At 39.6% G+C, this 15899-nt stretch overlaps 3 protein-coding genes across 4 annotated transcripts; 1 reads left to right on the top strand and 2 right to left on the bottom strand.

Moving 5' to 3' along the window:
* Positions 1 to 1078: 1078 nt before the first annotated feature.
* On the top strand, positions 1079 to 3157 carry LOC146541090 (lipase 1-like). The gene is made up of 5 exons (XM_085194272.1): positions 1079 to 1276; positions 1369 to 1570; positions 1751 to 2121; positions 2448 to 2600; positions 2678 to 3157. Exons 1-5 carry the CDS (start codon positions 1115 to 1117, stop codon positions 3071 to 3073), a joined length of 1284 nt encoding a protein of 427 aa, XP_085050398.1. The 5' UTR covers positions 1079 to 1114; the 3' UTR covers positions 3074 to 3157.
* Positions 3158 to 5368: 2211 nt separating this feature from the next.
* Stam (signal transducing adaptor molecule) lies at positions 5369 to 9559 on the bottom strand. Its single transcript, XM_085207934.1, has 3 exons — positions 9273 to 9559; positions 6730 to 7413; positions 5369 to 6079 (listed from the first exon to the last, which is right to left on the bottom strand). Exons 1-3 carry the CDS (start codon positions 9313 to 9315, stop codon positions 5508 to 5510), a joined length of 1299 nt encoding a protein of 432 aa, XP_085064060.1. The 5' UTR covers positions 9316 to 9559; the 3' UTR covers positions 5369 to 5507.
* A 598-nt stretch (positions 9560 to 10157) lies between these two features.
* LOC146541092 (uncharacterized) lies at positions 10158 to 15806 on the bottom strand. Of its 2 annotated transcripts, none has more exons than XM_085207928.1 (6): positions 15341 to 15806; positions 14228 to 14411; positions 13646 to 13891; positions 12094 to 13536; positions 10837 to 12012; positions 10158 to 10399 (listed from the first exon to the last, which is right to left on the bottom strand). In XM_085207928.1, exons 1-6 carry the CDS (start codon positions 15450 to 15452, stop codon positions 10249 to 10251), a joined length of 3312 nt encoding a protein of 1103 aa, XP_085064054.1. In that variant the 5' UTR covers positions 15453 to 15806; the 3' UTR covers positions 10158 to 10248. The 2 variants fall into 2 exon arrangements, with proteins under 2 accessions (XP_085064054.1, XP_085064050.1); XM_085207924.1 differs by having other exon boundaries at positions 10160 to 10402; positions 15341 to 15800.
* Between the last annotated feature and the right edge of the window lie 93 nt (positions 15807 to 15899).

Below are 15899 nucleotides of genomic sequence, written 5' to 3' on the forward strand. Positions count from 1 at the left end.
GAGTGCCTTAACACTAGGGTCAAAGGTTCTCGCTGCTTGAAGCACACACAGTGTTAAGCTAAAAAAGTGTTATTATTCTGTAGAACTTAAAAAGAGAGAAGTTGAAAAGGTGGCACAGAATGCAATAATGATATATTTTATGTACCTATTGATATCCACGATATGCGGGTTCTATTATGCACAGGCTAAGTGAACTTCATAACGACGTATGTATATATACAAACTTAATGTTAAATTACCATATTTTCTTAACAAGACCTAAGCATATACATTTTCTTTTGTTTACAACCGTATATTTTTCTGTAAGCATTCGTAAGAAAAGAATTGATCCATGAATCCTTCTTTATGTCTAAAGCCTCCTTGAATTTCAAACAAAACCTTTTTATTTTTAAAATTTTCTCTGTCATCCACATTAGATAACATGTCGGTGTCTACGATTAGGTTTGTTCTGTTCTGTTTTTAATTTATAGCGTTTCGAGCGTGCCAGTTGAGCACTTGTCACTTCGCCAATGTCACGTTGTATGGAGAACACACAAAGGAGATTGTACGGTAAAAAAGAGATTATATTACAAAATAGGAGAATGCATGTAAAAAAGAGTTCACCATCAAGTCAAAATCAAAATTACTCTCTTATTGATATTCTCATCTAGTATTCTCTTATTGATATAGGTACTCAACTAGCCGCGTGGTGCCGATTCATATTTAACCCATACATGACTTGAAGCTCCCTTTCTTGAGGTTCTCTCGGCAATTTGAATAAGCCATGGATACTGAAGTATAAAAGAACAATGACAAGATTCTTGGTAGCCCCAAGGAAACGCGAGTGTCCCTTTTCAGTTCTGGATAAATAGGAAAACTTTTACAGATTTTTTTTTAAATATATTTTATACATACCTAGATATTTCCTTAAAACTTTCAGCAAAAACATGACATCCACGTCAGTGCACTTAATAATTAAGTCAAAGATAAATATCGTATTTTTTAATCTGTAATTCAATGATTTTCAATCACATAATATGATATTACCTGATTAAATCAGAAGATAATATATTTTTATAAAAGTAAGGTACTGTCGGCGCCATGCACATTGTCGTAGAGTGCCAACTATTGCAAGATGTTGCGCACTCTTTTAGTAGCGTTTGTTGTGGTGGCAGCGGCGGCGGCGCAACGCTCGCCTAACGCTGCCCTCGTGGAGGACCTGCTGCGCAAGCAGTCAGGCCCCGCGCCTGGCGCACGCTACTCCGACAACATCGTGCAGGACGCTCTTCTTGATGTGGTGAGCTACCACATGATATACCTAAGAGAGTACTGCCACTTATTACAGGTGATAGCAGCTTAGAATTTTACTTTTTGTTGCTTGAAATATAGCCAGGTTTGGTGCGCAAATACAACTACCCGCTGGAGGAGCACAACGTCGTAACGACGGACGGTTACATCGTGACAGCACATCGCATCCCGCACGGCCGCGACGCCAACAACGTGCCGGGCCCGCGCCCCGTCGCACTTGTAGTGCACGGTCTCATGTGCTCCTCCGCTGACTTCCTCGTGTTGGGCCCAGGCAACGCACTCGGTAAGTATTTCCACAATACTGTCATGAGACTTACTAAATTGATTAATTTAAATTATGCAGCTCTTTCCTATGTACCTATTGATCAATAAGAGTAATATATAAAACTTCGTAAGCGTTCATTTTAGCGCCGTTATTAACACGTAGGCGCTATTATTATAATTTTTTTTTGTTTCCCATCAGCATACCTCTTGGCAGAGGAAGGGTACGATGTGTGGCTAGCAAACGCCCGTGGTAATTACTACTCCAGAAAACATCTATTCCGTGATCCCAATGACCGCGAGGGACTTGAATTCTGGAAGTTCAGCTGGGACGAAATAGGCAACCGCGATCTTCCTGCTCTCATCAATCACATTACCCGCACCACTGGCCAAGAGAAGATGCATTACATCGGTTACTCTCAAGGAACAACCGTGTTCGTAGTATTGAACTCTCTGCGACCCGAATACAACGACAAGTTCATATCTTTCCAAGCTCTAGCACCAGCCGTTTACGTAGAACATAATGAAAATAGAATGAGAGAAATCATGGTTCAATTTGAGCGAGTTTTAGAGGTAAGGACTAAAGATTCCGACATATTTCCTTTTTTTTTGGCTTCACGCTGTAATCCGCAAACGGAACCTGGTAGAGACACCTCCATTCCCCACTTTCCGCTAAATTCTGGAGGTATTGCACGAACTCAAATTCGTGATTTGCCTCGTTACCAGAAAGACGAAATATTAGAAATTTTAAAATATATATTTTTTTAATTCTTACTGTGGGAATTAAACCCATAACCTGTCGTGTGTACAGTCGCACGCTTGTGCCCCTGCACCACGATAACATATTACATATCCTTTTCATAGATCGTTAAAATTAAAACACTTGAATTTTATTGCAGAACATCGCCTTCGATTTAGGATTCGGAGAGTTGATGGGTTCCAGGGATCTTTTCACCGCCCTCGGACTGGCACTCTGCAATGACGACTCCTTCCTCCAACCGCTTTGCGTCAGCGCCATCCTCGGTTTCGGAGAAGTTGAGAACTTTAACGCGGTAAGTACAACGAGGCGACGACCACATGCAAGCACACATACACTGACACACTCTCACACGCCTTTTCTCCCTTACAGACAATGCTGCCGGTGTTCATCGGACACAACCCAGCAGGAGCGGCGCTGCGGCAGGTGATCCATTACAGCCAGGTGCAGCGCTTCAAGCGGTTCGCGCGTTATAACCACGGCAACCTGGTAGCCAACCTGGCAGCCTACGGCAGCCCATCACCACCCAACTACGAGGTGTCGCGCGTGCGCGTGCCCACACACCTGCACTACGGCCTCAATGACGCGCAGGCGGACCCGCGCGACGTGCTGCTGCTAGAGGAGCGGTTAGGCGGCCCCGTGACCGCGCACGCCGTACCGCGCGCCTCCTTCAACCACTTCGACTTCATATGGGGCGGTGACGTCAAGGTGCAGCTGTACGACAGGATCATCTCCCTCATGCGCGCCGAGGAGCAAGCTCAGGCTTAGAGCATCGCGCGAAATCTAAATTAACTTCTATTGTATATACGCTACGCCAAAAAACTTCGAGATAAAAGTAAACTTACTGCTTTATCCAGTTGTATCATTTCTTCAGAAAAAAAAACATCTATTTCAGCTTGTACATATAAATAACGAGTTGCCTTGATAAATGTAGGTACGTTATTGATAATGAGTATTTTGCATAATTTGCAAATGACTAAATGGCTACGTTAGTCACGTCACGTGGGGAAATAATATAAATAAATTGATAAATTGCAAATGTCCTATGTGAATAAGCGGTGCTTATTTACTATTTAGATCCGTTATAGTCCATTATACTTATCTAAATAGTAAATAAGCACCATTCAAATTCAAATTTCAAATTCAAAATATTCTTTATTCAAATAAACTTATAATAAGCACTTTTGAATCATCGAATGAACATATGAACAAAAAGTTACCACCGGTTCGGAAGGCAGTTCTGCTGAGAAGAGCCGGCAAGAAACTCAACAGTTGCTCTTTTCAAAATCAATGGTACAATCTATTACATTTGCTGACAGCTATCCTGCATTACATTCAATAGACATTAATTCCATACATGTTTGTCCTCTAAGTATTCTTGAACAGTGTAATAAGCTTTACTTGTCAGAATTTTTTTTACTGATATTTTAAATTTTGGAAGTGGCAAATCTAGAATACACTGTGGAATTTTATTATATACACGTATGTACACCATTTACAACATAAGCACCATATATACCATAATAAAATAATCTGGCTTGAATGACTTATTTTGTTGTCTGGGTAGGATCTAGATTATTATGATTTTAAAGACTTCCACCGCAGATGTGTAAGTTGGAACTAAATTATAAGAAATAATGAAATGCCGCCACAACAAAAGTTGTTAAGCGTTATGACCATTTTTCATTAACATTTCAAAATTGAAGATCATCACATAAAAATACTAAAATAATCAACTAGTATTTCCTAAATACAATTAAATACCTAATATCGAATACATATTAATAAAGTTCAAGCAAGCGATGCCGCTCGGGGCTGCTAGTTTAAAATATTCTCATTAACTATTAAAAATTTTTAACTCTCGTTTTTTTATACAAATATTTGTATGTACTTAGTAAAGTACATTTGTATTGACATTTCGCATCACATAATAAGTTATGATTACATTATAACTAATCAATGATAACTTACGCTAATTACACACATGTGTCTACAGATCTTAATCTTATAAAATATTTGTTGTATACTAGCTGCTCCCGCGCGGCTTCGCCCGCCTTATTTTTTGTTTAATTAAATGTAACTGTAATGAAGGAAAACTGAAGCCAGTTGTGGCACAGGGGCGCAGTGTGACTAAAACCAACTGGTTGTGGATTCATTCATTTATACTTCCATTTATTCGCTCTGGTGTCGAGGCAAAAGCGCGGCGTAGAGTTCTGTCACTAAAGACGCAATTGCCCCCAGGATTCGGCAGAAAGTGGGGAATGGAGTGTCTTAACACTAGGTTCCCTCTGCCTACATTACTGTGTGCAGGATACAGTGTGAAGCTGATTTATTTTTTTTAATTTAAGGAAAACTATTCAAGAGATTAGTTAGAACAAATAGAAAGACAAAGACAGATAGACAGACTGCAACGTTTTTTCGCTAACATATTTTATGAACAGACACAATTTTTTTAAAGTTACATCAATGTATAGATTAAATGCATATTTTTTTGTCATTATAAATGTTTTTAATTACAAATAATAAAATGGCGATAACGATAAAGAAAAATGTACTAAACAAACAAACTTGCAATTAAAAGTATCCACTTTTATAAAAAATATAAGTAAATAAATATTCTGCATGGATTATTAGGCATTTATATTTACTTGTTGTTAATCTAAATTATACGCCATTTCAATACCTAAGTATAGAGAACTGCCTTAATTATAGCCTGTATCTCAGGATTAGTAGTTATTTGTCAGCTATGTGGATGTTAGGCATATACAGCATCTGCAGTTGTGGTCTACATCTTATGGTAACAAATTTTAGTAATGACGTCGTCGTGGCGTAGGGATTCAAGCATGCGACTGTAAGCGCGACGGCCGAGCTTTTATAGCCTAGATGCAGCCCGTGTCTAATTGTAATATATTATAAAAAAACTTAATTCAATCCGTCCAGTAGTAAATCGCAAATATATTCAATGTAGGGACACAATTTTTTTACTATAGTATACATATCGACAGTATCGGCCTTCACACCTCTTTGTGTCATGACACCCCAAAATAAATAAAATACTAACAGGACGCTTTGAACAAACAATATATTTATTTAATTTAATAATCTAATAACATAAGCGGCTCCACCAACATTTGTTTTATTTATAATATAAATACGAGTCCGAAGGAATGACGTCTGTACGTACATGCGCGCCGGCCGGCGTTCAACACCGCGGCGGGTGCTGCAAGGCGGGTGGGGGCTGCAGCGCCGGCGGGGGCTGCATGGCGGGCGGAGGCTGCAGGGCGGGCGGCGGCGCGTACGGCGCGGGCGCGTATGGGCGGTAGGGCGCGGGGGCGGGCATGGTAGCGGCGAGGGGCGCGCGCATTAGCTCGTGGTAGAGGTTGAGCGCGTCGACGAGGTCGGCGCTGAGTTGCGTGAGGCGCGCGTGGCGGCGGTCGGCACGCTCCAGCGCAGCGTCCACGAGCGGGCCCATGCGAAGCACGCGCGCTTCGCGGGCGTCACCGGGCGCGGCGGCGTCTGGGGGCGCAGCGGGGTCCGCGTCGTGCAACGCCGCCAGCGCCGCGTCCATCTCGGCCTCGTCGATGCCGGCAGGCTCCTCCGCCTCAGCGAACTGAACGCGCCGCCCCGCACCTGCCTCCGCTGCCGCCCCCGCCTCTGCCTCAGGCGGCGCGGGTGCGTGGAGGTCAGTGGTCACGAAGTTGGCAGGGAAGAGACCCTCGCCACGCTCGTTGTGGCCTTTCCACCAGTTGGGATCGCTCGAATCAGTCACATGCACTGAAACATATCAATCGTTAATGTTAAATTAAATAAAAAAAACTTGCTCGAAAATTCTGTCCAATTCAATAAATATTTTATCAAATTATAATAGGTATTATTTATATAACGGCTTCACGCTGAATTATTGTTCTTCTTCACGTTCTTCTTTATTCTCACCGTGGCACCCTCCATGCCATTCTGTGTATCTTTTTTTGCGGATTCGATCAGCTAAGCTGATTCCGCATCAGACGTTTGGCAGTCTGGTCAATGCAGCTAAGTCACCCTCTTACCGACAGCAATACGATTTCAGCATCCATCTCATATCTTCCATCTCTACTGAACACACTTACCAAATATACGACTTCATTCACTTGTTCTAATATTTTACCATTTACACTGACCTTGCATTCCGTCCTGCTTTCAAATACCAGAACCTTTGTCTTATTCGCATTTAGGTTTAGATCATTATTTTCACATCCTTCTTTAAGAGTGGTGGCTGATGCCTGCAACTCGCATTCTGATGATGCAATGAGCACTGCATATATACTTGCGTACAGCAGGCAATTAACATACAAATCACCAACTTTCACTTTATAATGTCGCCTTTGTTTCAAAATTAATTATTATTAAAAAAATAAATAAATTATATGTTTAATAATGTTACTTACCGATTTCACCGGCGAAGAAGGTGAGCTCGTTATCTTCCGCGGCTTCGAAGTCATACAGCGCGCGCACTTTACGCTGGACCGGCGCCGCGCTCGGCGCCACCACACCCGTGCCCGCTCCAGCCCCCGCACTCGCTTCCTCCACACGTGGGTACAGGGCACTCCCCGCTCCCCCCGCGCCTCCCACACCACTCTCCCGCAGCGACAGCGCAATGGCCCGCGCGAGCTCTTCCTGCTCGCGCTTCTCGGCAGCGTCGGCGGGTGCGGCAGCGGCGGCGGTGGCGGCAACAGGGGCGGGGGGCGCGCCTGCCTCCGCGCACAGCTTGGCGTGAAGCGATGGGATGAGGTCGAGCTGCGGGTCATCGCGGAAGTCGCCCTCGGCCCACTTGCGCAGTAGGGCGCGCAGACGTGTGGCTACGGGCGGCTGTGCACGCGCGAGCAAGCGGCGGAACTCGGCCTCGAAGTCGCGCGACGCGACCTCGAGCAGGAAGGCACGGCCGCAGTTGGCTACGCAGGCGTCCAGCAGCGTGGCAGCGTGCACTTGCACGTGCGGGTCGGCGTGGCCAAGGCGGCGTAACACAGCGCGCAGGCAGTCGCGCGCGCTGGTGGCGCTGGCGCCCGCGCGGTCGCAGATCTCGAGGATCAGGCCCCACTCCTCGCTCGTGTTGTTCTCGCTGGTAGCGCGCTCTGGAAACAATACCAACGAACCGATATATTAATTAGCTTTTAATAATTCTATAATATTGAAAAACCACAATGGAACAGCGTCTAACATAAACACGATGGCTGTAGACTAAATTCACAAAATTAGACAATAAAATGAATGTTAAGACACTATATCTGTTCTTACTACCGTGATGAAACTCAACTTCTGTGGTGAAATTCAACAGTCTCAAAAGTGAGTCTTGTCTTGCCACAGCAGGAAAATATTCATTCCTCTGAGTGTTAATTAAAAAATTAATTAGTATTTTCTTTAGCTTTACACTGTATCCTGCATGTACTGCTTGTACTGCTACATAATACAGCATGAAGCGATAAAAATCGCAGAGGCACCTGGAAACCAATTTTAACTCTATTTTCATTAATCTTAATTTTACTTTTTATATAAAAAAAGCATTCTCTTAAAAGTTCTGTAAATATTCACATGAAAAATATATTTTTAAGAAAAGCAGTAATTTATGAACTTAATTCATCTGCAAATTGTTGTTCTGTGTATTTATTTTTGTTAAAAAGATTTATTTTAGAGGCCATTGTGGCCCAGAGGCACAAGGGTGTGATTATAACGCAACTGGAATTGTGGGTTAAATCCCAACTTGAGGGAAATAATTAATATTTATAAATATTTTATATACTTTGCTCTGGCACCAAGAAAAAAGACCAGTGTTGAAGTCCACCACTTTACATGCAACATCCTAAAAAATATGTAGGAAAGTGGGGAAAGGGGTGTTTTATCACTAGATTTGTTCTGCCTACCCTGCTATGTGTGAGATACACGGAGAAACCAAATTATTAAAAAAAATACTATAAAACTATGCTTATATGCAGAAATTTCAAAATGGAAAATAATATTTTATTTATTTCAAAAAATATTTTTTTTATTAATTAGCATTTATTCAATGTATTTTAAAATAATTATTAATCTTATTTTTCCTTGACTGACTTGATACTACTATTATAATGGAAATGCAACAAAAAAGCATTGGGCAGGCAGATGGGATCTGGGAACCTAGTATTAGGACCATTCTCATAAGACAATTTTGTTCCCCACTTTCCATCACATTCTTAAGGCATTGTGTTGAGATGCTAAATACAAAGCAACACTTTGTCGTCTTAACAGAGTGATTAAAAAAAAATCATATTTCATTCCCCTGGTTGCACACTTGTGTCCCTTCACCATGACAGCCTTCGTGTATTTCAATTGATATACATAGTCTGAATATTTACAGGATATTTAATATACTAACTTATTATAATAAAAAAAATAAAATAAATTATTGTTTTTTACTTCCTTTTTTATATGTTTGTCAGCTATTACCTCTTTTCCTTCTCTTTGGTTTTTATTAAATACAGTAATGAACGGAATGTTTTATATATATTAATTATTTTTATTATTGCAATATAAACTTAATCACATAAAGCAATTCTCATAAATAAGAGATGATAGCTAAAGTAAACAAATTTCGTCACTATTTGTTAGTTGTGATAAAAAAAAGAAAATGAATATGACATAGCATGATAAAGTAAAATTATGACTCACAGCATTTGTAATGTACACATACAAATACTTCATATTACATGAACTAGAAAGTTTACTTACAATCTGTATATGTTAAGAAACCCATTATTTAACAAAAAATACCCAAATAATAAGTCCATAAAATTCTATGAGGATAAGTTGATAATTAAAAGTGTTGTAGAAGAAGTATTTATAACTATACTACTACTAAGTCTATTATATTGTTGGTATGCAACAATATAATAGACTTTTACATATTAAAGTATATTATAAAGTTATCCATTTAAAGTACACAAAGATTTCAACTCACCAACATCCTGATCGAATGGTGAAGATGCTCCGAAGATTCCCATTGTTTCTTTCAATTAGTGCACTGTACAAATTGTCAATTGAAAATTTGTCCGAATTATTAAGTTACACATTCAAATATATTGAACATGGACATCGCTAATTAATATATTTTTTAAATAATACGTTTTTAATGTATATACGTTTTAATGGTAATGTTCCTAATTTGATAAAACTAAAACACAATGACGAGAGACAACTCACAACAAGACAAATGACAACCCACTTAGCCGTCAAATGTCAAAATGAAAACACAAATGTCAAACTTCTACTGTCTACACTCTACCACAGATACGGTAGCTATTATAGTAAATTATCCTCCATTGGCACGCTTACAAGTTACAAGCCATAAAATAAAGAATAACAACCATTTTACTAATAATTCTAACTACAAAAAACTTTGTACACGTGCATCATTTATATCAGTTAGTTGCACACTGCCTATATTGCCAACATAAAAAATGTTAAAATAGAGAGCACACCGCTCAACTATCCCCATGTAATAATATAAATAAATCCTTAAGAGAATTTTTAATAATAATTAAATTGAAAGATAAGGTAATTAAACCGCAACCGGTCACGTTTACAGTTACACTTTGGGGCAAAGTGCAAAGTGTGCACCATTTTTCATATTTTATGTTTTTTTATGACTATTTAATATGGGACGTAATCGTGTAATGATATTTAACAATTCATAAATTTTACGATCATAATATCTAACAGTCATTTATATTTTGCTATTAGTTAAAATATTAAAATTTATTTAGTTTATAGCATTGTCGTGAAAATATTTTTTATTTTTTAAATATTTTATTTATAATGTATTCAATAATAAGGGCAAGGTAATAAACACTATAACACCAACATTTTTAAAGTTATTTAATAATAGATTATAATATTATGCATTTTTGTTCTTCAAAGCTTATTAAAAGTTCTTCCTATCGTATAAAGTAGACTGGAGATTCAGGGGGATGCGGCGGCAGCAATGCCGGGGAGATCGCATGTGGATTGCAACGTAAATATTTGTATATCTCTGCAGCGCTTGGACGACACTCCGGCTCCGGATGCCAGCAGGCCAGCACCAACCTGCTGCTGTAATTTAATAGAAGCAAAATATTACCTATTTATTATAAGTAACTGAGGTAGTTGTGTCGCAGTAGAAAAAGGTCTTATGGCAATGTTCCTAGCAACGAAACAAAGCGTGGCGCTAAGCTCCGCTCTTCAACATGAGATGATTAGGCGGCGCGCAGGAACGATGTGTTTTAATGCTAGATTGAAGATTCCCTCTGCCCACCCTGCTATTTTCCTGATACAGTGTGAAGCTAAAAAAAGACGATGATTTACTAACGTCATATTGTTCGTTTTTAATTATGTAATTGTTAGTTATCATTATAACTCTTCATGGATGTGAATAAGACGTTTAAAGGCAGATCTAGAAATTTTAAGTTTATCTAAAATAATATATGACCTTATTACAATTAAATATATTATTAGAACGCAAAAACATAAATCATAAAGGAACGTACGTGTATATTGAGGTGTCTGGTGGTAGTGGCGGGTGTCCCCCAAACCGTATGTATCGAACGACTACATCAACCGACCAGTCCCCAAAAGGACGTGAGCCAAACGTCGCAACCTCCAACAACAATACTCCAAGCGACCACACATCTGAGGCCGGTGAAAATACTCCAGATTTTATACTCTCTGGCGCCATCCAGATGACGGGAAACAACGCCCGGCGCTGTGTTACGTACTGCGGCTCTTCACTATCCAGTTCTCGAGCCATGCCGAAGTCGGCTAATTTTAACGATCTATTTTTATCGACGAGACAGTTTCCTGCTCGAACGTCCCTGTGCACCAGTCTGCATTTAGTGAGGTATTCCAGGGCGCCGGCCGCCTCTCGTGCGAACCGCGTCAACTCCTCGTCCGATACTTCCATGGCCTGTTCGGGCGTCACTCTTCCTCGCAGAGCTCCATCCACAAACTGACGTCGTATTTCGAGGTAGTGTTGTAAATCATTATAAAACGCATGCTCCATAAGAACCATGGGAGGACCGTCTTCTAAACAGACTCCCACAAGTCGGATGACATTCTTGTGGTTAAGAGGGGCAAGAACACACGCTTCGCGTAGAAAAATATTTTCATCGTCAAGTGAGACAATATCCCGAGGTTCCTTCGCAGCCACGACGACCGTCTCACTGTCAGTTCTGTGTAACTTGGCGAACCGCACCTGGCCAAAACTTCCGAGGCCTATTACGTGCATTAGCTGAACTGCGTTTCGCTTTACTATGTAGTTTTCTAGTATAGAGGTTGCACGTTGCCGGCTGTTCATCAAATATTCTTGATGTTGCCTTTTAAGAAGTTGTATATTAAACTGCCTATTTCGGTATACTTTAAATAATACAGCAAATGTAAAGGTCACTAAGATGATACTTATAAAAAACAACATTTGATGGCATCGTGGTGCAAAGGGATCTCCAGTTTGTATTAAGCATCTTGATCTGTCTTCAGGCGATTTGTTTTTGAGTATCTGTTCACAAGTTTGAGTACCATTACGGTTCCAAGTTATATCTTCAATATTTTCGGGAGTAATATGCCATATTGCAACTACGTTTCCTTTATTTCCCAGCCATTTAGCAACTACTACAAGAGGATAAGTATGCGAGACGCGCCCTGTCTTGTCAAAGTTGTTTGACAGTATCCTAAAATAAAAATATTATAATATAATATTAGGTACGGTTATTGAACAATAAAAAGATAAATATAAAATACTCCATACTTACTGAGTACCATCATTATCATGAAGAGTATAGATATGGGAAGGATACTGACGTATAACCGAAGTGACCCAGTTCCCGAGCTGTACCAGTGCGTCCATGAGGGACGATGAGTCGACTCTGGCTGGAGTGAGTTCGGTGTGGTTGAAAAGAAAGCTTTGAAAATTCTCCGAATTCAAACTTTTACGCGATGTCATTTCTAAAGTGTAATGGCATGAGAATTCACTACTATTATGATTGTCACATTCCACATAACGCCAATTCCTAGTTATCCATACATAGCGAGCATCCGTCATACCCAAGTTCGAAGCTGTACACAAAATAGTGTTAGTGATTTTCCAATGCGCATTGATCAAAATAATACGAGCATCGTCTTTTTTCAAACTTTCCAAGACAGAGTTCACATTTTCCACAGTAACTATAACTTCTCGATAAATAATATTGTTTTCTATAAGATGAAAATTGTTGAAAAATGTTTTGGAATATATTGAGTTATCCGATATAATAGCTATGCGCGACCAATCGCATATGTGGAGAAAATTCATATACGCTCGAGTCATGTCCGAGAGAGTCCCCGTAGCCGAGTGAACTATCGACCCTACAGGTATGTCGGGGGGTGTGGGACCCGCCAACAACATCGGCAGGCCAACTTGCTCCGCCACTTTTGCCCCTGACACCGCCGCTAATGTTGAGCCCCACGTTATTGAACCAACTATCGAGCTCCATGTTATTGATCCTTTTATTGATTGATCGTGAGCTAATTTCATTAACTTGTTCGCGAGAAAGTCACTTTGTTCACAATTAAATAAAGTAAAAATGATATTAAAATTAATATATTCAAAAATCTGCTTAAATAGTTTTGATATTTTTATCATATCTTTAAAATATTCTTTATAGTAAGGGTCATCGTCACATAAATAAACGTTTATAAGAAATGGCAAATTTATATCATTAAAATTTGAAGGAATAAGTTGTTTAAATTCATCAAAATTGTGAAGTGCCCACATACAAGCAGCTTCTTCGATTTTAGATACGGAAATTTCATTTTCAAGTATTTGTAAAAGATTTGTAGCGTTTAGTCTGGCGTCATTAACTACTTTATATATGGCAGGCGCATTTAGCCTCATATTAAAACCGTTTCCGATGCGAAATGTGCCTGCATACATGTTTCTTACAGAGTAGTCGATACTCCTACATCCCAGGCAAGCTGGCAGGTGGACGTAATATATATTTGTAATACCATTCCAAATATTTTCATCCAGGAATAAAAAGTTTTTCTGTTGCTGTCTTAGCTTTTGCATTACTTTACGAAATTGTAAATCTTGAGCGAAGGATATTATTTGTAAAGGTATTATAGATTCTGCTATCTGCTTCTCTAACTCATCTGCAACAAGAAAATCCATTTCGGTTTGTTTCCGGACCAAAATGGCAAACCGTTTAGGGCTGTCACTGAAACAAAAATTGAAAATACTTAAAATAAAAGGTTTGTTAAGAGTCGAGTGCTTCGGCTACTTAATAAATACAAAAGCACTTGTAAAAGTATATTACAAAACCTTGCCTGCTGCTATTATTTGTCGACATTGAAAGAGAAGTTGTAAATTGACAATCTTCTAGTACAGTGGTGGTAACAGAGAGTGAGTCCTTAACGAGTGGTGTACACGTAGAGTCCCGTATGTGAGCCATCAAATGTAATGAGACATCTGTCATGGCGCTACTAAGTGAAGTGATGCCATCTAATTGGTGAACGCCGTTGATACAGTTGTTGTAGACTATCATCGCCACCGGCGCCACCACGGTCACGGCTCTGTAAATGGGAAACCAAAAAGTTATTTGATCACACATAAGAAATTGTCTATAATACAAAAAGTAAAAAAAAAAACCAAAAATGTTAAACAAAATAATTTTTAACAAAAAAACCGTACCGCGTAGCATATATTGAAAACTAAACTAGTTAAGTGCCAGTCGGATCAGTATCAATTTCAGAATTGTAGGTCAACGGGAATTACAACTTATAAAAATTGACAAACTTAAATTTGCAAGTACATATGCCCGCACTGGATTTGTATTGTTTGAGTATGAAATTAACTACAAGAATGAATTTGTAATTATTTTTTTCTATGAAATATCTATAAATGCTTACTGTCGCCAGTCGTTGCTGATGTCTGAGAGCTGGCACAAGTCGGGCGTGGCCTGATGCAGGCGCGCCGCGTACCCGAGCCCGTAGCGCAGCGTCACCAAGAGCGCGGCGGCGGCGGCGCGCGCGCCCCCACCCTCGCCCATCACCGTCACGTTCAGCCCCACGCCGTTTATTATTACAGGCACATCTTAAAATACCAAAGCCGATAGAAAATTATGAGATCGTCGCCGCGCAGTGGGACAGCATCTGACTGTAAACGCAACGGTCGCTGATTCGATTCCCAATCGGAGGATATAATTCTTTAGTTTTTCTCGCTCTAGTAAGAAAACAAAGTGCGACGTTGAGTTCCGCCACTCAACACACAATGTTTCGAAAATTGGACAGAAGCAGATTCATAAAATAAATATATATAAATGTTAATGTTAATGAGAAAGTTTATGCGTTCTTTAAGAGTTTGTGTAATTGAATGCGCACATCTTAGAATGTATGTACTTTTATGGTTTTTTTTGATTGAATAATAAGTCGAGCGTAATGTAGGACGTCCTCCAGCTAGATGGGGTGACGATTTTCGCAAAGTAGCGGGCAGCGGCTGGATGCGAAGAGCTAAAGATCGAGCTCAGTGGCGTGCCATTGGAGAGGCCTATGTCCAGCAGTGGACGAGGACTGGCTGATGATGATGATGATGATGAATAAATCGATACATGAACCTCTGTAATTACCTCCATAATAAATTCATTCGACGATATTAGATATATCATGCTATGATTAGTAGGAGTGCACAAAAATTTCATGTCGGTATGACCAAATTAAATATTTGTTATTCCAATTTAACCACGCGGTCGAACCACCGATAAGACTTTGTTTACCCGTATTTTATACATAATATACTAAATATTACCCAGGTTTCATCGAGTATAGAACATGATGTAGGTACACTGAAATTTCGAATTTTGGGTACAATTCTAGAAATGGCTCACACATAATAAATAACCATGTTATAAACTGACATTGAATATAAATCTATTTTGTATTGTATTACCTAAGTATATGTTATCCTGTTAGTTACAAATGCTTGTCGACACGTTTGGTATTAAAATATAGTAAAGTTTGTTTTACCTCTGTATCGCAGTTCCATGACCTCCTGCAGGCGGCGGCACTGCTGGGCTGCGGGTGGTCCACCTTCCACTACGTGTGCTCCCACCACCATTACTACCACCATTGAAAACATTTCGCATGTCTACGTTCAATGACCGTCACACGAGTACTACATACGAGTAATTATGTCAATTAAATTACAATTTTCCCTGTGATATTAATATCCTTAATAATGTTTCCTATAAATTTATCGCTGTAAGTACGCATGTACCTATATTGTAAAGTGATAATCATCAAATTACTGTTAAAATTATGCTATTTATAAAGTAAAATTATATAATTTACAGTCAGATCCTGTCAAACTGCGCCACGACAACAAAGAAAAGCTAAATATATACAGAGTGGAAGAGGCAGCGCTCCTTTTACTGAAACTGCATATAGGGTAAAATATTTCAAATCCAGGACTAAAGAAATTAATCAAGGTACCTCAACAGTTTAGACGTAGGATTTTTTTTTCATTTCACGACTTTTATCCATACCTGTATTTCGTGTGACGCACACATACGTAAGCGTCGTTGCC

Source organism: Heliconius melpomene, chromosome 1 (genome assembly GCF_056956725.1).
Source record: "Heliconius melpomene rosina isolate 202511_hmr_F chromosome 1, ASM5695672v1, whole genome shotgun sequence".
Classification (NCBI taxonomy): domain Eukaryota; kingdom Metazoa; phylum Arthropoda; class Insecta; order Lepidoptera; family Nymphalidae; genus Heliconius; species Heliconius melpomene.

Bases quoted from the DNA above. Each gene is read 5' to 3' on its own strand.
- LOC146541092 (XM_085207924.1), bottom strand. From the start codon at position 15,452: ATGTTTTCAATGGTGGTAGTAATGGTGGTGGGAGCACACGTAGTGGAA. The intron at 14,412-15,340 runs GTAAAACAAACT...TGGTATTTTAAG, and splicing joins CATGGAACTGCGATACAGAG to ATGTGCCTGTAATAATAAAC. The intron at 12,013-12,093 runs GTAAGTATGGAG...TTTTTATTTTAG, and splicing joins CATGATAATGATGGTACTCA to GATACTGTCAAACAACTTTG.
- LOC146541090 (XM_085194272.1), top strand. From the start codon at position 1,115: ATGTTGCGCACTCTTTTAGTAGCGTTTGTTGTGGTGGCAGCGGCGGCG. The intron at 1,277-1,368 runs GTGAGCTACCAC...CTTGAAATATAG, and splicing joins AGGACGCTCTTCTTGATGTG to CCAGGTTTGGTGCGCAAATA. The intron at 2,601-2,677 runs GTAAGTACAACG...TCTCCCTTACAG, and splicing joins AAGTTGAGAACTTTAACGCG to ACAATGCTGCCGGTGTTCAT.
- Stam (XM_085207934.1), bottom strand. From the start codon at position 9,315: ATGGGAATCTTCGGAGCATCTTCACCATTCGATCAGGATGTTG. The intron at 7,414-9,272 runs GTGAGTTGAAAT...TATTGTTTCCAG, and splicing joins ACCATTCGATCAGGATGTTG to AGCGCGCTACCAGCGAGAAC. The intron at 6,080-6,729 runs GTAAGTAACATT...GATATGTTTCAG, and splicing joins CTTCTTCGCCGGTGAAATCG to TGCATGTGACTGATTCGAGC.